This window comes from Electrona antarctica (genome assembly GCF_951216825.1).
Source record: "Electrona antarctica genome assembly, chromosome: 6".
Classification (NCBI taxonomy): Eukaryota; Metazoa; Chordata; class Actinopteri; order Myctophiformes; family Myctophidae; genus Electrona; species Electrona antarctica.
This window is the reverse complement of record NC_136811.1, coordinates 43,021,613-43,046,253: the sequence shown is the minus strand read 5'-3', so window position 1 is coordinate 43,046,253 and position 24,641 is coordinate 43,021,613. Positions and strand designations below refer to the sequence as shown.

Here is a 24,641-nt window from a genome sequence, read left to right as displayed (position 1 = left end):
AAACTACACATAAGAAAATAAACCTCCAGGTAGTACAATGCTACGCTCCCACAAACGATGCAGATGATGAAATCAAGGAACACTTTTACAACCAACTATATCACATACTTGAGACCAAAAAAGGAAAAGACATCATGATTCTGATGGGAGACATGAATGCAAAGATAGGAGGAAACAACATTGGCTATGAACAAAACATGGGAAGACAAGGACTAGGAACCATGAATGAAAACGGAGAACGATTTGCAGCAGCCTGTGCAGACAACAGCTTAGTCATTGGGGGGTCAATTTTCCAACACAAGGATGTTCATAAAGCAACCTGGGTGTCTGCTGACCATGTAACAGAAAACCAGATTGACCACATCTGCATTAGCCACAAGTTTAGGCGCTCTTTGTTGGATGTCAGAGTTAAAAGGGGAGCTGACGCTGGATCTGACCATCACCTAGTTACAGCAAAAATCCAGTTGAAATTAAAACGCACAACACATAGTGAAGGAAGAGCCAAATTCAACATACAGCAATTTCAGGATATAGGCACAACAGAACTCTACAAAGTCACACTACACAACCGGTTCCAAGCACTACAAGATCTGCAAAACCAGGAAACCCCTACATCAGTGGAGGATAAATGGACTAGTTTGAAAACCATATGGAAAGAGACATGTGAGGAAGTGGTAGGGAAAAGGAAGGCAAAGAACAAACCGTGGCTTTCTATGGACACATACAAAAAAGTGGGGGAGAGAAGGGAAAGGAAGGAGGTATTAAACAGGAGTAAAACCAGAGCAACAAAGGCCCAAGCACAGAAAGAATATGAAGCAGTAAACAAAGAAGTGAAGAAAAGTGTCAGAAGGGACAAAAAGAAGTATATTGAGGATCTGGCACAACAGGCAGAGGAGGCAGCAGGTAAAAACAACCTCAAAGAACTTTACATGACCACAAAAAAACTCATAGGCAAGTTTCAACAGTCACAAACACACATTAAAAACACACAGGGTACACTACTCACAACTAAAGAAGACCAACTGAAGAGGTGGACAGAACACTTTAGAACACTGCTCAACAGACCACCCCCCCAACAGACAGCAGATATCCCACCAGCCACAAACCTGTTGGAGATAAACTGCAACCCCCCCACCAAGACAGAAATTAAGAAGGCCATCAAGGCCCTGAAAGGAGGTAAGGCAGAGGGGCCAGACGAGATTCCCGCTGAAGCCCTCAAGACAGACATTGAAACTTCCACCAACATGCTTTACCATCTCATGCAAACCATCTGGGAGGAAGAAAATGTCCCATCAGATTGGAGAGATGGCATCATTGTTAAGATTCCCAAAAAAGGAGACCTCAGGGAGTGTAAAAACTACAGAGGCATAATGCTGCTTTCAACTCCAGGGAAGGTGCTCAACCGTATCCTACTGGAGAGACTTCAAAAGACAGTTGATGGTAAACTGAGGGAAAACCAGGCTGGCTTCAGGAATAACAGATCCTGTGCAGACCAAATAGCCACACTCAGGGTAATCATTGAACAGTCTATAGAATGGAACTCTCCTGTCTATGTAAATTTCATAGATTTTGAAAAAGCTTTTGACAGCGTGGATCGGGAGATGCTGTGGAGACTGATGGCACACTATGGCATTCCCCCAAAACTGATTAACATCATCAAGAACACCTACCGGGGGATGCAATGTCGTGTCCTCCATGAAGGGTGCCTATCAGAGGCCTTTGAGGTCCTGACTGGGGTTCGGCAGGGATGCATGCTCTCGCCCTTTCTGTTCATCCTCTGTATTGACTGGATCATGACGCAAACAACTAGCAATAGCAGAACCGGTATACAGTGGAGCCTGACCGAACAGCTGGAAGACCTGGATTTTGCTGATGATCTAGCACTCCTATCACACACGCACCAACATATGCAGGAAAAGTCATTCAAGCTTGAGAAAGCAGCTGCTTCGCTTGGGCTCAAAATCAACGCATCAAAAACAAAAGTAATGAGAATCAACAATAACAACAACTCCCCAATAACGATGGACCAAAATCAACTAGAAGAGGTAGACAGCTTTACGTATCTAGGAAGCATAATTGCTGTGGACGGAGGAACGGAGGAGGATGTCCGTGCCAGAATCGGAAAAGCAAGGATCACATTCAACATCTTAAATAAAATCTGGAAAGCAAAAAACATATCACACAAGACCAAACTGCAAATCTTCAACTCAAACGTCAAATCCACCCTACTATACAGTTCTGAAACCTGGAAGATAACTACCAACATACTCAACAAAATACAGACATTCTTCAACCGCTGCCTCCGACGCCTCCTAGGAGTCTACTGGCCCAACACCATTTCCAATGCCAACCTGTGGGACCTCACTTCACAAGACACAATTGAAACACAAATCAGGAGGAGGAAATGGACATGGATAGGACACACACTGCGTAGACACAACAGATCAATCACAAAACATGCATTAACATGGAACCCGCAAGGCAAGAGGAAGAGAGGAAGGCCTAGAGCCACCTGGAGAAGAACCACAGAGCAGGAGATGAAGGCGCAACTAGGGCTGTCATGGCAACAACTGGAGCGGAGGGCACAAGACCGAAGGGGATGGAGGAAAATCATCAATGGCCTATGTTCCTCAGGGAATTTAAAGGCCTAAGTAAGTAAGTAAGTAAACTATGATCCACAGTTCAACTCCCAGTGAAGCATTCGAGGCACAAGGAAACCACGTGGCCGCACAAATCGCCTCACATCCACTTCCCTCGTTTCTTAACCTCAAATTTCTGTTCCTGGATCGTTCCACTTTTGCCGCGACCGGCATTGAATGTTCAATGGGCTCTATAACTTTTGAACACATGGACGGATTTACAAATGGGACTCTCATTATAAACGGTCCGGGGAGCGATCGTAGTGAAGATGAATATTCTGTGACTACTTAAAAGTTAAGCAAATTGGAGAGAAAAAAAGCCTAGCAACGGAAGAACAGGAGGCGGGGGAGGGCTGGCAGTCACTGAGTTAAAGAAACTGTGTCCTGGAAATCAATGAAGAACAAACTATAACAAATTAATCCTTTCAGGGCAAGGCAAATACACCGTAGAGTTGGAAAATGTGAGGATGATACTGTGGAGGCGGCTGACAATTAGTCAAATGGCCAATTAGACTTAATCCCAAGGGTACGAAAAATGTTAGGTTAGTGTGAGCTTAGGTACAATTAGCGTTGTTTAGACTGGAGAGAAAGCACTGCACCTAAACTCAGTGGAATCTATAGTGAAGGTACAGAGATATGCTCCTAAACTCAGTGGAATCTATAGTGAAGGTACAGAGATATGCTCCTAAACTCAGTGGAATCTATAGTGAAGGTACAGAGATATGCTCCTAAACTCAGTGGAATCTATAGTGAAGGTACAGAGATATGCTCCTAAACTCAGTGGAATCTATAGTGAAGGTACAGAGATATGCTCCTAAACTCAGTGGAATCTATAGTGAAGGTACAGAGATATGCTCCTAAACTCAGTGGAATCTATAGTGAAGGTACAGAGATATGCTCCTCAACTCAGTGGAATCTATAGTGAAGGTACAGAGATATGCTCCTAAACTCAGTGGAATCTATAGTGAAGGTACAGAGATATGCTCCTAAACTCAGTGGAATCTATAGTGAAGGTACAGAGATGTGCTCAGACAGACCCAGGAGGGGAAGCTTTGGAACGTATCTCCAACAGACACGTGGAATAGAGCTGTCGGCATCTCTCCACAACTACAACTCCACATCAACACAGACCTGCCAACCTGGAGGGGATGTCGGATTAAATGAAAAATGCAAGGGGATAGTTTTGATGGAACAGGGAAGCATGGTGTGTGTGTGTGTGTGTGTGTGTGTGTGTGTGTGTGTGTGTGTGTGTGTGTGTGTGTGTGTGTGTGTTGTATGTGAATAAAGGGGGAAAAGATGACTGTGTATGGCAAGCCGTTTTCACATTTAATAGCTAGACTGGATATGTATTACAGATATCTGTAATTCAGTTCTTCCTAGTCAAAACCAACGTTTCAGATACCCACAATGACATTCCTCCTATCAAAAACTGTAATTTGAGATACCCACAATGACATTCTTCCTATCCAAAATTGCCATTTGAGATATCCATATCGTCACTTTTTCCATTCATGTGTATTGGGCTTTTAGTTTCAGATATCCATAACTGCATTCTGGATATCTAAAATCCACATTCTGGATCCACACTGATAAGTCTAATGCGTTTAGACAGGCAGATGCAAAGATACAAAGATTCATTTTCAATGGAAGCCAGTGACGTGAAGCAACAAAGCAAATCCGATGTTTGTAGCTACTGCAAAAGATACAAAGATACTGTACAAAGCTACAAATTGAAGTTGAGCTGGATTCAACTTCCAGATGCAAATATACAAACCTACAACTGTAGCTGCATTGACGCAGCAAAGCACAAACCAATCACCTTTCTTTTTTTCTTTTTTTTTATAAATAAAAGTATGAATTTCTATCGAATATCTTAGTTACAATGAAATTGAGTTGAGATGGATCTTTTAAGGGTAACTGTTGTATAATCGCAATATTACATTTGAGGAGTCGAGGGTGTGCTTAGTGCTTTACCGTCACATATTCTGTGTATCTTTGCATCTCCATCTGCCCGTCTGAGCACAGCATAATGAGTGGTCAATATAGGAAGCAGGCCTGGAATGTGATCAGGTTAGGGGCAAGGCTACTTGGCCTTTGGTGTTGTCAACCTTTGAAGGGCACAAAGGCGAAATGCCAGCAAGGTCCAAAGTCCACGGAAACAATGAATTTAACTCAACGGCTATGATTGATTTGACTTGTAGGTGACGTGTTTTTTAAGGGCTGTTTAATTAACTGATTTAACTATGTTAGTTAATTTATGGATCAATTAAATGTAATGTCTTAACTCTTAATGCATGTGCAGAATGGCCCACCCCATACAACCCATAATTCTATCCACTCTGCACTACAGTAGTCATCACTAATTATCTCATGGATGGATCCAAACCAGCTGGAAAGAGAACCTGTCTGGTGGGGGAAACACAAGGCAGCAGGCACAGGAAAGCTGTGCAATTTACTGTAGCACGTACAATGGAGAGAGAGAGAGACAGAGAGAGAGAGAGAGTCATTTATCTTATAGCTCCCACTAAAATGTACAGAGAATGGTGATTAATCAAGATTAATTATTAATCTGTGATAAGTCTGATAAAAACAATGAATCATTTCCAGAGAGAACAAAAGAACGATCATTTATCATCTTGTGTTCCAGTTCCAATTGTGTCTACTCTGCACATGTATTTGTTTCACCACTTCCAATTTCTCTTGTTTTTCCCATAGACTGTATAGACTCTCCATATTGTACAACATAAGCATTCCATAGACTGTATAGACTCTCCATATTGGACAACATAAGCATTCCGACCTGAAAAATGCATTTTCTGTTTACTAAAGAGTTGGAGAGATAGGGACACCTGTTACCGAACAAACACAATCCAATTATTAATATGGGAATACAGAGCTATTCAACATTAATACTCTTGTGTTGTTCAAAACAGTCATGAGTAGTAAAACTCCTGTTTTCATAAATTCACATTGTTTTTAGTAATACTGTGCATGATCATGACACACCAGCTTGTGTTACCTCGCCCAAAATATAATTTTCTAAAGAGATCATTTATTTATAGATCATTGACACTTTGGAATAACCAGCCTCGAAACCTCTGTTGCATTTACAGTAAATTAACGTTTAAAAAGCATCTAAAATTCCATTTGATACAGTGAAAATAAAAAAAACACTTATTATTTTCATGCTCTCACTTGTAATCTTAGCAATTTTTATTTTTATTTTATCAGAACTAATGTAAGTTGAATACTGACTTTTCTACTTACTTTGTAATTGTATGTCTACTGTATTGTTTATTCTTATGTGGACCCCAGGAAGACTAGCTGGTTGCTATGGCACCAGCTAATGGGGATCCTTAATAAAAATCAAATTAACTAACAAAAAACAAATAAGCTGTTTATTTCACAGAATTATGTATTTGTGGACATTTGAGTCAAAAGTTCATACAGGCTGCAGCCCTGGATTAATCTTCAGGACTGCCTTTGAGGGACTTCAAAAGTAGAGAGAAGTTCACTCAGGCGAGAAGACCGGTGACTAGGGGTGAAACGATACATTTTAACAGCAATACGATACAGTACGTATCACGATTAGGCATGTAACGATATATTGTATATCGATATAAATCGATATTAATCCCGACGATATGAATCGATTTAATAAAATAAAAAAATCGATTGATATGAAATGTGATCTTTAATAAAAAAAATCACACCTGTATGAACTGAGTGGTGCAATCCCCCCCGCCCCTCTCTCTCTCTCTGTCTCTCTCTGTCTCTCATTAGCAGGCAACAGTGCAGCACTATCTCTCTCTCTGTTTCTGGCACAACAGCACAACAACTTGGGGACCCAACGCAGCTCCTCCAAGGAAAACAAACAAATTAACGGAGCTGAACGTGAATCCCCCCCACCGCCCACCCCTTTTTTTCCCTCACTGTATATGTTTCTTTTCCCTTTTTACCTCCTTTATGATGAATTCCTTTTCTGTCCTTTGTCTATATAGAAGTGTCTATTTGTACGTCTCTAAATGTTTTTGATGATTTGAACATGGTGGACCCTATTGGAAACAAGTGTAATGCTTAATTGGGTCGTCCACTCACAGTTAACAGCCTTTGTATTGAGTTTGTGCTTGAAATGTACTGTAATTCTGCAAACTGTTAATACATTTTTCAATCAATCAATCAGCGCCACTTTTGCCCCTACTGGTACTCATAGTCACACACATAGGTTAACACAGAGTCACATAGGTTAACACTTTAATTGCCCGGAACTATTTAATCCATTACATTCATGCGCCCAGTCGATTTATAAACACGGACGCCTTTTCCGGACGGACCGGCCGGAAGTTGATGATGTTGTGTAGCAGCTAACAATAGCCACAGCACTTTAGAATCGATCGACAACAACGGGAGACAAGAATACATCTATCGAGACTAGCGACTGGACCGCGGAGCGCCGTCTAACACAGGATCTTTTTTCAGAAAAAGACGGGATGATTTAGATCGCGATTTATGAACGTTTTAAGATTTTCGTTTTCATCAGCTAAACAGAGGAGGGAGTTTTTTGATGACGTCTCAGTCTTGCGCGTCACAGAGGAGAGCCCAGCAGGCGCGCCTGGGCTATACAGCCAGGCGATCTGTTCTCGTATCAATAAACTTCGTCTTTAGGACAATACTTCGTCCTGAGCGTCGGGCGTTACTAATAGAAAGGACAAAGAACTTCGTCCTGGGCGATTAATCTGTTAACACAGAGTCACATAGGTTAACACGGACATTGCTGTTCCTTTTTATTTTTTTACATGTTTTCTCGAGCTAGGTTCTAAACAAGAAAGCATGTTTACAGTTGTTGCACAGAAATTAAGTAATTTTACAGAAATGAGACAGACTCACTGTCAGTAGTAGAGTTCTGTAGAGGGGAGCTGTGTGTCTGTGACTGTGCCCAGGTGATGGTCGTTGATGCTCATTAATACATCAAAGAAGGCAATTGTGTTTCTGCACTGTCAAAAGTAACGCTACTTCTTTAGCAATGTAGTTAAATAAAAAATGTGAAAAAAAACTCGGGGGGGAGACAAATTGGTAACACTTTATATTAAGGCTGTCATTATAATGCATTATAAATTTATAATGTGCTTATAAGGCATTATAGCACTCGTTATAAATGTTTATAATCAACAACTTATAACCACGTTTATAACATATTATAAGTGCTGGTCATAATGCATTATTATGCTCAGTGGAAGAGAGAGCACATTATAACTATTATAACTTAGGTGGTTATAAAGGCACATAGAGAAGTGCTGTAATGTCTGTCATAATGCAGTATAACCAATGTGTTTATTAAATAAACTTTATTTGTATAAATGGAATAATGTCTTATAAACATCAATAATATGCTATAGCAGGACTTTGAGACCTTTAAGTAAAGTGGCAACATTCTTTAATGGTTATTAGCAGTTGTATCATTTTATAATACCCTATAGCATGACTTTGTGACCTTTAAGTAAAGTGACAAAACTTTGTATATCATAGTATTTATGTTTATAAGACATTGCCACTTACATATGTGCCTTTATAACCACCATACTTTGTCTGGAAAATATTTTTTATTTAAAATATCGTGAACCTCATATCGTGATATGAATCGTATTTCTTCGTATTTCTTCTTAAAATTGCTAAATACAATGCACAAGTACTTAGTATTGATGCAATCGATTATTTGCATTGCAAAACAATTCAATACCGATTATTTCAAACGATACGATATGTTGCTGTTCGATATACTTCAATTCTTGAAATTAAAATCGTATATGCAGTTACTATCGTATATGCAGTTACTATATACGTAGTTACACCCCTACCGTCGTCTGTATTTAGCTTTGAATGGAAACAATGCTAAATGATCGCTACACCCGAAAAGTAAAATATTATCAAACAAGGAGGCATTGCCTATTTCTCACAGAGGCTTTTTTTGTACTATTTCGTTTTGTGTGTACTGTTATAGCTTTTCAAATAGATTGTAATGCGCAGCCACGCTTGTTGACATCCAGCAGAGTAGCACTGCCTTGTCAAGCTCAATGAATCATGGATGTGTGGAATATTGACAGGTACTTGACTCTAGTCTAATCAAACATATATATTTTTCGTTTTAAGCTTGTCTATGATTAATAATGGAAACGCTCTCCAGCCACACCGCATGTAGACCCTCAGGATAAAGTTCACAGTGAGAACCAAGTTGAAAAGGAGACGTGCCTTAAGGAGCAGATCAATCATAGATGAGCTTTGCCTCATGCCTAGTCTATCTTCCAGTACACAGAAATATCCACTTGCTTTATACCTTGGGGCAGAGTAAGAGAGAGAGATGTGTATTTATACCTTGGGGCAGAGTAAGAGAGAGAGATGTGTATTTTATATAAAAAGTCCCGAAAAGTCTGATCTTAATTTCTTCCTGTCAAAACAAAAAACGTAATGCCACAATTAAAAAAAAAATGTATATGACGATTGGCAAGCACCTTGCCTTCTCTTCCACACGGAGCTATATGATTTATGCTAGACACTAGAGGGTGGTGCTACGCTTTTGAATGTCAGCAAACATGGCGGTATGTGTTACAGTTCACCAATACACTAATAACTAATAATGATACTTTTGAAAACGGCATGACATATGCAATGGAGTGGCCTAAAATTGTTATAGACGCAACGCCGCGCCTATAGGAGTTTAGATACCATAGGAACGGTCGAACATGGTGGGGACCCCACCCACAACGGCCTAATTGCTATGACTGGTATGCCAGGACCGTTTAACTATAGGAAATATATTACAATTAGGGCTGTGAATCTTTGGGTGTCCCACGATTCTGATTCGATTCCGATTCTTGGGGTCACGATTCGATTCAAAATTGAACTCTATTCTCAATCCAAAAACGTTTTTAAAAAAAATTCTAAAGCATTTTTTTTTCCAGATTCAAAATGATTCTCTATTCAAAATGATTCTCGATTCAATACTACAATACAACACAGCTGTGCTGAACTGAAGTGACTAGTACTGACTACAGTAACTTGAAAAAGACATGATGTTTACTGTGATTAGGGTAAGCTTACATTTCATATCACAAACGCCATGTAGTGAAAACTCCTGTAACTGTAACCAGCAAAAAAAATAAATAATAAAAAAAAAGAAATCGATTTTTGGAAATTATGAATCGATTTTGAATCGTTCATAACGGGAATCGCGATTCTAATTCGATTTGTTTTTACACCCTTAATTACAATTAATATATCATATCTTTTTATAACTCTTGAGACTAAAATGTGTGAGAGAGAGAGAGAGAGAGAGAGAGAGAGAGAGAGAGAGAGAGAGAGAGAGAGAGAGAGAGATATGCAACAGTGAGAGAAAAAGAGACCAGAGAGTGAGGTAGTGCACAATAGAGCAAGGGTTCCCAAACTTTTCAGGTTGCAACTAGTCTGGCGTTACCAGACTGTTTCCTCCACGATTTCCAAACGCTTCATCATACAGTCTGGGCCAACGGAAGAGCTGTCATGAGTAAACTATAAAGCGGAAGTGGAGCCTCCTCGCCACTTCCGTTTCGTCTTTACAGTCGCGCACATTTATCCTAATAGAAATAGAAAACATCTAAGCATATAGCTTGTTGCTTAGCAGAAAAGGAAATACAAAAATAAGATCTAAAGATATTTTAAAACATATTTTTGTGAACGGAAATGGCAGCTTCCGTTACTCAGCTCATGGGGGTCCACACTCTATATAGCATTCGGAGATTGTGGAATAGTTGTCTGGCTACGCGAGACTATAGGTTGCGACCCCTCCAAAATGATCCTATTTGAACTGGGGACCCCTCCCACCCTGACAAGCACTTGGAATTGTAGGCATTAGTTCACTCGGTTGAAGGTTCCACAGATATAATTGTGACAATAGCTACAAGCTCAAGTTGCAGATCGGTTATCTTCACAAAAACACTTTCTTGGACACCACCCCTAGATTAACCTATTAAGACCTAAGGCAGATTCTACAAAATAAAGCCTTCTAATCCAGTAGTTCTCAAATGATTTTGTGTCAAGGACCCTCAAATTGATATTAATTACCATCTAAAAATGTTTTGTGTTAAAAAAATATATAAATATATATGTTTTTGAATAGGCAACACTACATAATCTAGAAATCTCTACTGTAGGTATAAATGACCAGGCTTTCCTAAACTGTGGTGCGTGAACATCCTCTAGGGGGCGCGTGACATGAAAAAGGAAATGGCGGTTTATGGTGTTATCTATCTATTAATGCACCGAAAAATGTCTGTCTGTCAGTCAGTCCTTCTGTCTGTCTGTAGCCTACACTTCCTTATATTAACCTGACTCCGCCAGATGGGGCAGTGGAGAGTACTCTCTACTGCCCCATCTGGCGAACATAATTTGCTGTTCATATATTCAGAACGGGTAAGGACTATTTTAACACAAATAGCCAAATTGGTAAAACATTGTGTACGGAGAGAGCCGCAGCAGCTCTGTCTCTCTAACCTTGCGTTCCACCTCGACCGTCGCTCAGACTCTCTGTGCAGTCAGTGACATTCCAGCATTTTACACAATAAATAAATGTGTTTTAATGTACAGTAACTAACTGGTCTCAAATGGACACCGAGGGTGCGTCAGCTAGGTCAGGAGGTAATAGGGGGTGCACGACCAAAAACATTTGGGAACCGCTGCTATAAACAAATAACAATAGATTAAATTTGCTCCTTGCTTTATGATGGCTATGTGCCTGATGTCTGCATTGTATTGCATTTTGTCTTTTTTTCTTCTGTTAGTTAATAATTGTTATTTTTTCTCACTAAAATGTCTATTCACTGGATTCACTAAAGTCATATTCACTGGTTGATTTATGCCTGAAGCAGGTCCGAAAGCTGCCTTTATTTTAACTTTCTATTTTGAATGAACAGAGATGCCTTCCTGGTTCCATTTAGTGTGTGTGTGTGTGTGTGTGTGTGTGCGTGCGTACAGTACGTGCGTGCATCTTACCGTAGCCGTGCGATCGCTTCATGTGGTGCTTCATGTTGCTCTTCTGTGTGAATCTGATGCTGCACACCTCACACTTGAAGGGCTTCTTGCCCGTGTGTTTGACGATATGCACTTGCAGAGCACTCTTCTGGTTGAAGGCCTTGTCACACTGAAGACACTTGAAGGGCCGCTCACCTGGAACACAAGAGTCAAAGATTTACAACAAATATTGCGCCTGCGTGTGCAAACCTTGCCCAGACCAACATCTCTTGTTCCAGGGGTTCCCAACCTTTCCATGCCAAGGAGGACCCCCGAATAGCCATAAGAAGAAAAATAAATAGTGAAGCTACGATCTACAAGCAACGCACGCATTGATCTACAAGCGACACAATTAATGATAGTCACCAGGTTGAAAATGGTTAAATTATCACACTAATTTATGAATACACAATCCCGCCCGATACCATAAGCGGTATCGTGAGGCCAGTGCCAGTGAAATGCGCAAAATAAGCAAAGAAGAAGAGCCCTCATCCGGTCGACCTGGAAGTGATTGTCCTCCATAGCCGCGCCAGGCTCGCTCCAGTCTGTGGACTGCCGACCGTACTATTATTATGTAGCGCGACCTTGAATTAATGTTTTATTAAGCTCCTTTATCCCATTCTGAGCACTAAAAACCACTAATGACCGTGTGCGTGTGCACGTGCACCGAGGATTATCATGTAGGCTGTTTCTACCATGGGAGGCCTATGGAGGCTAGCGATATATATATATATATATATATATATATATATATATATATATAGTTTGTTTGTTGTTTGTTAGTACTTTTACTTCCAAGTTTCATGACAATCTGCTCATCCGTTCTCAAGTTATCTTGCTAGCAAATAAATGCACGCACAAAGACAAAGACTGATGACCCTGCTACGCCACTGTAAACTGTAAGGGGTTGATCTTTCTAACGTCTTTGTACATTTCATGTTTGCTGGTGCTCAGTGGTGGACCTGCCCGTCGAAAGACAAGAGCAGTGGCCTGTAAACAGCCCCATTTCACTCTTAATCATGGAAATGGTTCCATTTGTTAAACAGCCCTTTCTCCTGAGTCCTGACAGCAAGACAAACTATTCATTCTATAGAGCTATTCATTACTTCCAAGTCCACTTTTTCTTCTAAACAAGAAATATTTTTAAATCTGTTTGTGTGTGTGTGTGTGTGTGTGTGTGTGTGTGTGTGTGTGTGTGTGTGTGTGTGTGTGTGTGTGTGTGTGTGTGTGTGTGTGTGCGCGTGTGTGTGCCTATCCAGGTTAAATCAATATTATTCATAGACCAGCTGACCTCTACATTCCCGTTAATCATCAATCCACAGAATCGACAAAGACAAATGTGGTGCATCTTAGAAATCCATCAGTGCCCGTAACGGAGTTCAGCCTTTTCTCTGGTTGTTAAATACAACCCAAATGCCATACAAGGTTATATAGGTTGGAAAACTCCAATGGAAACATCAGTGGCTATGTATAACTTTATTATTAATAAATCTGAGGAAAACAAAAACAATCCTCGAGAGCTCTGGAAGCTACTCAACAACCAACTAGGCTGCGGTCAGAAACTGAAAACCAGGTTTTCAAACATAAACATTAAAGTGAACGACACTCTTATCACTGACAAGCTTGATGTGGCCAACTACTTGAACATCTTCTTTACAAACATAGCAACAACGCTGGTTAACAATCTGCCCTCCCACTCTGGGCTCTTTGGTGTAGAGCACATTAAAACCTTCTACAGAAACCTAGGTGTTTGTAAAGACGATTTTAATGAGGTACTTAAGAAACTGAGTGCCCTCCAACCCCACAAGGCCACTGGCCATGACAATATTCCCTCCAAATTTCTCAGAGACTCAGCCATCTCTATAGCTCCAATCATCACCCACATAGTAAACCTCTCCATCAAACAGGGACAGGTCCCCCTAGATTTCAAACTGGCCAAAGTAACCCCCCTGCACAAGAAAGGGAGTAAATTAGACCCCGGCAACTACCGCCCTATTTCTATTCTAAGCTCCATCTCGAAAGTGATGGAAAAAATTGTCTATGAACAGGTTGAAAATTATCTTGCCACTAATAAATTAATGTACGAGTTCCAATCTGGCTTCAGAACATCCCACTCCACTGACACATGCCTTCTCTATTTGAGCGACCACATCAAACAAGAGGTGGATGCTGGCAAATACTGCGGCATGGTCATGCTGTACCTCCAAAAGGCTTTTGACACTGTGAACCACTCCATACTGGTTAACAAGCTTAAAGCAATTGGTTTCGATAGCACATCAGTGAGCTGGATGCAATCCTACCTGGAGGGGAGAGAACAGATGGTGGAAGGGAACGGAACACTGTCCCCCCCCCCCTCCCAGTGAGCTGTGGCGTTCCACAAGGAAGCATACTAGGGCCTCTACTGTTCCTAATATATGTAAACGACATGACTTCAGCTTGTGACTGCAACTTGTTCCTGTTCGCAGATGACTCGGCACTGCTGGTCTCGGACAGGGACAAACTGCAGGTTGAAAATGCCCTCAGCTCTGAACTCGGTAGAATCTGCACCTGGCTCGCTGATAACAAACTATCTTTACACCTGGGAAAAACTGAATCCATTCTCTTTGGATCTAATAGTAATCTCAGCAAGGCAAATGGCTTCTTGGTTAGAGTGGGTGACAATGTTATCACACGTAAAGATGAAATTACCTACCTAGGTTCCATCCTGGAGGCTAATCTTTCCGGTGATAAAATGGCCACCAACGTAATCAAAAAAGTCAACCAAAGAACAAGATTCCTTTACAGGATCTCCTCACTGGTCAACAAAAACACCTTGAAGACCTTAACAGGAGCCCTCGTACAAGGCTTCTTTGACTATGCATGCACCTCCTGGTACCACAGCACCTCAAAAGGCCCTTAAAACTAGGCTCCAGACTTCCCAAAACAAACTGGTCAGGCTCCTACTTGGCCTCACCCCCCGAACCCACCTCACCCCTGCCCACTTTGACAGACTGGAATGGCTTAGGGTCGACGACAGAGTACAGGATCTTGCAATGTGTCTGGTCCACAAGATTCGATACTCCACCAAGATACCCATGTACCTGTCTAGATACTTCCTTAATGTTAACGAAGTCCACACCCACAACACCAGAGGGAGTGCAACGAACCATGTACAACCCAGATTCGGCACAAACAAGGGACTAAATTATTTTCGCTCCTATGCCACCAAAATGTGGAACGCCCTACCAACAGTCATTAAGACATGCAAATCCCTTGACTCCTTCAAAACCACTCTCAAAGGGCACCTACGGATGGCTGCAATTCGAAACTGGCCCCCGTAAAATCTTTTTCCCTCACTGTATATGTTTCTTTTCCCTTTTTACCTCCATTATGATGAATTCCTGTTCTGTTCTTTGTCTATATAGAAGTGTCTATTTGTACGTCTCTAAATGTTTTGATGAATTGAACATGGTGGACCCTATTGTAAACAAGTGTAATGCTTAATTGGGTCGTCCACTCACAGTTAACAGCCTTTGTATTGAGTTTGTGCTTGAAATGTACTGTAATTCTGCAAACTGTTAATAAATATTTCAATCAATCAATCAAAAGTATATTTAAGAGCTGGTAAAGGTTTTGTAGCATACGCCATACAGTATACATACCTGATGATCAACTCTGTAAACATGTTCCTGTGGGAAATCAATGAATAAGACAAAGGGAGGGGGCGGCGGTGGCTCAGGGGTAGAGTGCCTGGATGGTAACCGCAAGGCTTCCAGTTCAAACCCGGGCTCCCCCAGAGTCACCGACGAAGTGTCCTTGAGCAAGACACTGAACCCCTAATTGCTCCCGATGTGCTAGTTGGTGCCTTGCATGGTTTCCGTTGCCATCGGTGTGTGAATGTGTGTGTGAATGGGTGAATGTAATGCACAATCTCTGTAAAGCGCCTTGGATAAAGGCGCTATATAAATGCACCATTTAAGGGAGATTATGTGTGTAATTGAACTTTTTTAAAACCTAAGGGTGGTTCTAGATGAAAGGTTGGGACAACAGCAGTGTTCATTCTCCAAGGAGCATGCATGCATTCAACAGGTTTCATGGCAATGCATCTATTCATTTTTAAAATACTGTATCTTTTGCAGTAATGAATCCTATCCAAATATTATTGTGCACACTGGGCAGTAGGGGGGGGTATTTTTAAAACAGTGTTGGAGGTCCCTATAATGGTGCCAGAACCGGTAATTTTCAGCAGGAAACAAAGCGCAATGACATTAAGGCACTTGGTTTCATTCTAATCCAGCAAGCCAAATGACGTCATGATGACGTCATGATGACGTCACGCGGTGATGTTCAGGACTAGGCCAGATCACAGTAACCTGACTCCTCCAGATGGGGCAGCAGAGAGTACACTGGGTTCCCCCCTCCTGCTCCCATCTGGGAACTCTCAGGCAGACTTGATGCCCGGCAAACCAAAACGGCCTGGCCAATCAGCGGCAGCTAGAGGCGGGATCAAGGCATACACAGTGCTGCCTTGATGGAGCAGGAGGGGGGAACCCAGTGTACTCTCTGCTTCCCCATCTGGCGGAGTCAGGTTAAGATCACAGCCCATATGGGGATGATCTTTACGTCATTTCCAGGACGTCTTCACCAGTTTGAAATAATATAGATTAATCTGGGGCAGATCATACTTAAGTTGATCTGGCCTCGATCGGACTCTCTCTGATTCATCCAGGGACATCCATCTTAGTGGGCAGAATGTATGTTGGTTGAAATCAGGTGATACTCTGGGCCAGATGGGACTAGTCTTGGTTTGACTTGATCTGGCCCCAATAGAGACGCCACTAATTCGTCATGACTGGGTCATGACCGCGCTCGCTGGGAAGAGACTGCTGCCTTACTTTGCGCTGATTCTAGATCAGCCTAAATAATCACAAAACATATGTTCACTATATTTTCCCCAGATATACAGACTATTTTAGGTTAATAAATAACAAGCACTTGGATGGTGGAGTCAGACAAATTATGGTTATAACTGGTCCTATGTGCACTGATAAGCAGGTCTTATCTGATAAGAATATCTTTCAAATCGGACAACAATATATGTTTTTTTATAATTGCAGCTCAAATGGGGGATAAGTTGGCAGAGGGATTAATGACATGATTTAATGTAATGAAGAGGAACTAACTGGTAGCTTTGCTCACTACACTTTGCAAGTAGCTTGTCAATGGACTGCAGTACTGCAGTACTGTGGCCCATAGCACTTATCCTACCCCCTTAGATAGCACTTTTTAGACTTAGATAGCATTTGAAACAGACTTATAGCATGTCATGTAGACAGCACAATAATTGCATTGTATGTAGTCATAGCACATCATAGTACATATGTATAGCATAGTATAGTATATATGTATATTTAATATGTATAGTGTCATTATATAGATATGTTCTAGTTACGTTCTTAGCTTACGCATGTTTCTTGATAAATGCATTTTATATATGTGATGTATTCCCATACTTTTGTTCTTGCCTAATGTAAGTCGCTCTGGATTAAGAGCGTCTGCTAAATGCCTAAATTGTAAAATGTCTAATTGTCAGACTCTGAGAGCCTCCAGCTCTTGAGTGCGCTCAGTCGAGTGGGGTCTATGGGCTGGAAACCAGGCTAGTCTAATAGTCCACGGTTTCCCAAACAGTGGGTCTGGACCCATTTTTTGTTTCCTACATTTTGATTTTTATTATTTCAAAACATTACCAAAAAAGCTAAAAGGTTTGGGAACCACTGGTCTAGTCAATGAGAATAATGAACAGTGTAGATCAGGCCAGTGGGGAGTTGAACAGTGTAGATCAGGCCAGTGGGGAGTTGAACAGTGTAGATCAGGCCAGTGGGGAGTTGAACAGTGTAGATCAGGCCAGTGGGGAGTTGAACAGTGTAGATCAGGCCAGTGGGGAGTTGAACAGTGTAGATCAGGCCAGTGGGGAGTTGAACAGTGTAGATCAGGCCAGTGGGGAGTTGAACAGTGTAGATCAGGACAGTGGGGAGTTGAACAGTGTAGATCAGGCCAGTGGGGAGTTGAACAGAGCAGTGTAGATCAGGCCAGTGGGGAGTTGAACAGAGCAGTGTAGATCAGGCCAGTGGGGAGTTGAACAGTGTAGATCAGGCCAGTGGGGAGTTGAACAGTGTAGATCAGGCCAGTGGGGAGTTGAACAGTGTAGATCAGGCCAGTGGGGAGTTGAACAGTGTAGATCAGGCCAGTGGGGAGTTGAACAGTGTAGATCAGGCCAGTGGGGAGTTGAACAGAGCAGTGTAGATCAGGCCAGTGGGGAGTTGAACAGAGCAGTGTAGATCAGGCCAGTGGGGAGTTGAACAGAGCAGTGTAGATCAGGCCAGTGGGGAGTTGAACAGTGTAGATCAGGCCAGTGGGGAGTTGAACAGAGAAGTTGGTAAATGATCCCCTATGTTTAAGAAAATAGTGCATGCTGTTGTTTATGCGGAGGTGAAGGGGGTTGGGGGGGGTGTTCTTATAAAAAATCTGCCAGAAGCAACTCGTGAACTAAATTCTAAACACAAAACCTAAACTATCACCGGAGAAATAAGGTATTAGGGCATGTCTCTTGGCAGTAGACAGTTTTTTTCTTATAACACTTCCATCTAACTCTTCCGTTTGTTTGTTTATTTGGGTGGGAATGATCAGATGGCTACCCCCAAAGACATAATTAAATTTAGCCGAAAATGAAAAAGATCAACAGACACAGAACAAGAGACCCCAGTGCATGTGTTTGGTTTCCTTTGTTCTTATATAGCCTAATTGGAATACGTACAGTAGCCTTGACACATGCTGTGTCAATGTTGTGCCAGATAAAAGAGTGGCCTTGAGTCACTGAAATCAATAGGATATACTGCAGTTAGGTACAGTACACCCAGGTCCACATTTATTTACAGCAGCAGCTCTACAAAACTGAATATATTAATTCTTCTCATTTCAAGTTTGTGTTGTAGCTAACTTTGCCATGGTAGAATCGATGAAGCGTTTGTGCGTGTGTGTGCGTGCGTGCGTGCGTGCGTGCGTGAGTGTGAGAGAGAGAGTGAGTGTGAGAGAGAGAGTGAGTGTGAGAGAGAGAGAGAGTGAGTGAGTGAGTGAGTGAGTGAGTGAGTGAGTGAGTGAGTGAGTGAGTGAGTGAGTGAAGGTGTTTCACTTTTGTCTTTGTTTACACACCTATGACATGTGGGAAATCAATGAATAAGCCTAAGGGAGGGCCTGGGCCATGGCTCAGTGGTCCAGGCACCTTGGCTGCTAATCCAGTCTGGCAGTGTGCCGCGGGTTCGACTCCCGACCCCGACGGCCTTTACTGCATGTCTTCCCCCCATCTCTCTCCCCATTTCCTGTCAGCCTACTGTCTGTCCCTCCATAAAAAATATAAAATAAAGGAGAAAGCCAAAAAAAAAAAAAAGACTTGGATTATTTTTTAACCTAAGGGTGGCTCTACATGAAAAGCAGTTACGACACCAATAATAGCAGTGTTCATTATCCAAGGAACATGCATGCATTCAACGAGTTTCAATGGCAATCCATCCATTCATTTTTTTAAATGCCGTATCTTGTGCGGAAATTAATCCTATCAAAATTTTCGTGTGTAGGGTCAATTGGGTTTTACCGGATACCGGTGTTAAACCGGTATTTAAAAAAAAGGCAATTACTTTTTTGCCAAGGCACTTGCAGCCCTATCTTAAGCCTTACCCGCTAGCACCTACAACCTGTGAATTACGCATCTTATCAGCTTCCACTATCTGTAAACGGTATCTTGCGACCACGCTACACACTATACAGACTTCTAGATTTGCGGCTGGAGGTGTGCACGTGGGCTTGTTGATGCGCTTTCCCTAAAATTAGTATCTTGCTATCTTGACAAAGGCTGGGGTCCAAGATAGCAATTTTTACGGGGGAACGCCTGTTACGCCATGCTAAATCCCCAAATCACAGATTTAGGAACTCTGACGCAAGATAGGGCCCTTGGTTTAATTCTAAGAGACTGCTACCAGTGCTGCCTTACTTTGCGCTGATTCTAGAACAGCCTAAATAATCACACAAATATCTGTTCACTCCATTTTCCCTTGGCATTGAGATATACTGACTATTTAAAATGAGTTTGGTTCATAAATCACAAGCACTTGGATGGTGGAGTCAGACAAATGGTTATAGCTGGTCAGTGGCGTGCACAGACATTTAGAGGGGCAGGTGCTCAAGTGAAAAAAGGGCACCTTGTGCAGCGCGTGGAACCGGCCGGTTGCCTTAATAGTGTGAGATTTATAGATCTTGGGGTATAAATAATATATTAGAAGCTTTTGTTTTCATCAAGAATTGATCAATGTCACCATGGTCCACATATTGTACACTGTACAAGAAAAAAAGAAAAAAAGGGGGGGGGGGGGGGGGGGTCAAAAGGGCACATTGCTGTCCAGAGGGCAAGGGCAGGTGGTGCTCTAGCACCACCTAGTGTCTATCTGTGCACTGTAGCTGGTCCTTTGTGCACTGATAAGCAGGTCTTACCTGATAAGCAGGCATGCAGTTAAACTAAAGGTTTCAGAGAAAGGTCAGATATGCATAGCCACAGAGAACTTCTTTTACTTTTGTCTATGAATGTTTCAAATAGTGGAGAGAGGATGAATATTGCTGATGTATATTCCCCAAGTGTTTTTCTTTTTTTTGTATTACTATCACTACCAGGTGGACCTCAACTGTCGGACAACTTTTTACTATATATAATTGCAGCTCAAATGGGGGATAGGTTGGCAGAGGGATAGGCATCGCTCTTCCAAATAGCAAATAACATGCCTGCGGCTTATGGGATGACACATGAAAATAAATCTAATGAAACTATGTAATTACGTATACACTATAGAGTGCTATGTCTACATAAAATGCAAATAAGTTAAGTTACTTAAATTTAGCCTTTGCATATGCCTGTAAGGTCGCTGAGGCTAGGGCTATAATGGAGTCTGAAGAGGTGGCTTTTCAGACTACGGCGGAAGATTGAGAGTGAGTCTGCAGTTATAATTGCAATGGGAAGTGCATTCCATAGTTTTTAGGGGCCGTAAGGGAGAAGAGTTTGTGGCGCGTTGTTTTTAGTGATGGTGTCCATTTTAAATGTTTAAGAAAATACTGCATGCTGTTCTGTTTATGTGGATGTGCACCCCCAGTGCATTTGTTTAGTTTAGTTTAGTTTTTATAATTGGAATACTTTTGCCTTGTCAGATAAAAGAGTGGCCTTGAGTCAGTAAAATCAATAGGGCAATAGGCTATACTGTAGTTAGGTACATACAGGTCCACATTTCTTCAAACCTTCTAAAAGCAGCTCTACAAAACAGATTATTAGTTCTTCTTAGTTGTGTTGTTGTAGCTAACTTTGCCATGGAAGAATCGATGAAGCATGTGCGTGTGCATGTGTGCATGTGTGTTCAGGTTACCTAATTATCTTTGCAGCCTATTACAGCCTAAAGCAATAGGCCGTTCTCAAGACTACTTTCTATTAGAAATTCCTGATATTAATTCAGAACTGGGTAAGACTGACTTTCAATACTATGCCCCCCACACATGGAACTGTCTACAATCGGTCTTAAAACTGAAGAACTTGATTTCACTTGATCGATTTAAATGTCTTGTATGGAATCATTTGACATATAGCTGTACTTGTTCAATCTAAATTGTCTATTTTATTTGTATTCTTGTAATGTATCTGTGTTCAAATGTATGTACAGTGTAATCAGGGCGTAATCAGCGTGGTTCTCAATTGACTTCCCTGAATAAATAAAGGTGAAAGAAAGAAAGAAAAAGAAGGTTCAGGTTTATTTTGTCACATGCATAAATACAGAGTATAAATACAATGAAATGATTTTGCTTCGAGCACTCTCAGTCTTATATACACCAGTGTAAACAGGACAGGAACAAACAGCTATAGTGCAAAAGAAGAACACGAAAACAAGAACGTGCAGACAGTAAAGTGACAAGTGCAATACAGTTCAAGGTCAGCTGTTCAGCAGCCTGACTGTCTGTGCTCTCATGGGGACGACAGCAGTTTGCAGCAGAGACTCGGTTCCTCTTGTCCTCCACCCCTTTGTTTGCCTTTCCATTCTGTTTTAGTTTGTTTGTCTGAGTTGAGCCATGTTTCGTTTTGAGTAAGTTGTGCATTAGTTCCCTTTTGCTTCTTGTTATCGCCCAGTCAACCTTTAGTATTTCAGTTTGTTCACTTTAAGAGTAAACCCTCAGTTTGTTATTCCATCCATCTTCAATTTCAAACTTCAGTTTGTTATTGTCCTTCCTATAATATAGGAAGGACAATAACAAACTGAAGTTTGAAATTATTCTATTTGTACTTTTATCTAATGTAATTCCCTGCCACTGCCATCTTGTAAGGGTGTTAGGTCCCTTTTTGTTGTTCTCACTTTATTGTAATTCTGTTAGTTAGGTTAGTTAGGGTTTAGTATTGTATTTTAGTTTCTTCTTTGCCTAGGGATTAAGTTACGCACCCTGAAGCCAATACTCTCTTTGAAACTAAAAATAACAAATAATTGCCTCTGCTGACAAAAAAAGAGCAATAATAAAACTTAAAGTTCTTTTTGAAAACTGCCTCCTCCATTATCATGTTATTTCCCCTTACCCTAGACAAGGGGTCGTAACTGTGAGAGAGAGTGAGAGAGAGAGAGAGAGAGATAGATAGATAGATTCACTTTCTTTGTTTACTTACACGCTTATGGAATTATTAAGACATTTATGTGTCTATTTTGTCAGGAAGCCAAACTTTCAGAACTTTCCGAAGAAAGTTCTGACAGTCTGATTGGTCTGAAGTTGGGATCAGACTACTGTGTGGACGGGGCCTCGGGTTCAGAATCAAGAAGAGGCAGTTTGCCTGGCAGTATGAATGGGCACTTGTTGCGAACGAAGTGAGCGATTACTATAGAAGCCGGCCTAGCTTGTCTCTGTGTGTGTGTGTGTGTGTGTGTGTCACGCTGTAACACCACCCGCCCGCCACCAGAGGGCTTACTAACTGAAATTGGAACGATACAGAGAACCAATAGGAACTGAAATTGGAACGATACAGAGAAGAAATTGGAACGATACAAATTGGAACGATACAAATTGGAACGATACAGAGAACCAATAGGAACTGAAATTTGAACAACAGAGGTCTCTGTGTGTGTGTGTGTGTGTGTGTGTGTGTGTGTGTGTGTGTGTGTGTGTGTGTGTGTGTGTGTGTGTGTGTGTGTGTGTGTGTGTGACTGCCACAACAGCTTCGTTCGCTTCCCGCGTTCACGCGTATTACTTGTGTGTCTGAAGTGTGTGTCGTCGGATTGCAATATTTTGAAGCATGTCCTTCTAGCTAGCCGATGTGACAAAGGGGTGAAAGGCTGGTCTCGCAGTTCCATTTGAGATTCTCCCTTCATGAGAAAAATAAAAGGAAGCTCCGCACACTCAGATCTGCGCACAATCAATGTATTTATTTAGCAAGCTTTCGGTCTACTGACCTTCTTCAGGCATCTCTCCCTTCATAACAGATTCTCCCTTCATAACTCAGATATACACAATTCCAGGTAACTGGAACTGTGGGTAACCTTTGTTTATATATTTGATTTTATATTTACATTTATTTTATCATTTATTATGGGCCAAATACATATATCATATTTCTACAAATGCTACAAATTACTACAAAACGTCTTTTTGGCGATAATCACGAAATAGAAGGGTACATTTAGGTCAGACGATGATGTACCGTGCATGGTCAGAGCATATACTTAACACTTAGCCCGCTAGCATTTATTGGATCTAATTCACGCCTGCATTTTTCCCAGTTGAGCTCTTATTTTGAAAAGCCACATTTCCAGACTTCCGGAAGTGAGCATAAACTAGGAAGTTGAACGGGTCATGGACGACTGTTGTTCACAAGATGGATCTATACCGGGGCACTGGAGGGCTCCACATCGTCGGCTCTGTGCCATCAAAGAAACGTTGTTTTGACCAAAAATGCCATAGACAGGTGCAATTATGGTTTGACCCTAAAAAAATTGCAACAGAAGGTTTCTCAACTGTTTTGTGTAGTATTAGGTGTCCTTAATAACATACTAAAAGTTTACCAAAGTTTGACCATGCGAAAGGTGTTATTTTAGCATAATATGCATAATATGCCCATAACATCCTATATAAGGCAAAAAAGTCCAAATTTCATCATTCTTTAAGTAACATGTGACATATGAAACTAGGGTGTTTGCATGATTCTGAATCCATTCCAAGCATTAGTTTTGCACAAAAAACACTCCTTGGGCTAAATTAGGCCATATCCAGTTGACCAAATGTGCTCAGAAATATATCTGCCTTTATTTCCATGTGCCGTTTTCCTCCCAAGGAGTGTTTTTTGTGCAAAACTAATGCTTGGAATGGATTCAGAATCATGCAAACACCCTAGTTTCATATGTCACATGTTACTTAAAGAATGATGAAATTTGGACTTTTTTGCCTTATATAGGATGTTATGGGCATATTATGCATATTATGCTAAAATAACACCTTTCGCATGGTCAAACTTTGGTAAACTTTTAGTATGTTATTAAGGACACCTAATACTACACAAAACAGTTGAGAAACCTTCTGTTGCAATTTTTTTAGGGTAAGGTGCCTTTTTTTCATATATGCCCTCACCTACCATCTGGGACAAGGAATAGGAGATACAGGCGATTGCAAGAAACAGATAGAATGGATTATTATGGTGCCGACGATCTAAGATGGGCGACACAGTCTTGTGACAACAACAGCTAGCTACACGATGCTAACATAAGTAGCATTATGGCTTGATCGATTGAAAGCGCTATAAAGCGCAATTGCCATTGATCTACCGCAATGGCGTTAAGCGTAGCATTAAATAATAGGCTTTAATTGACCTAGATCTACGGCAATGGCGGTATAAGTGTTCACATATGAGAAAAAAAGCAGCAGATTTAA

The 24,641-nt window shown here is 41.3% G+C and overlaps 1 protein-coding gene across 2 annotated transcripts in view; it reads right to left on the bottom strand.

Annotated features, from left to right (window-relative positions):
* znf236 (zinc finger protein 236) overlaps positions 1-24,641 on the bottom strand; it is a 135,720-nt gene that overhangs the window by 8,751 nt on the left and 102,328 nt on the right. For both annotated transcript variants that reach the window (XM_079504029.1, XM_079504030.1), the window contains one exon: positions 11,661-11,834. In XM_079504029.1, the coding sequence (XP_079360155.1) occupies positions 11,661-11,834 (174 nt within the window). The remainder of the gene's footprint in view (positions 1-11,660; positions 11,835-24,641) is intronic.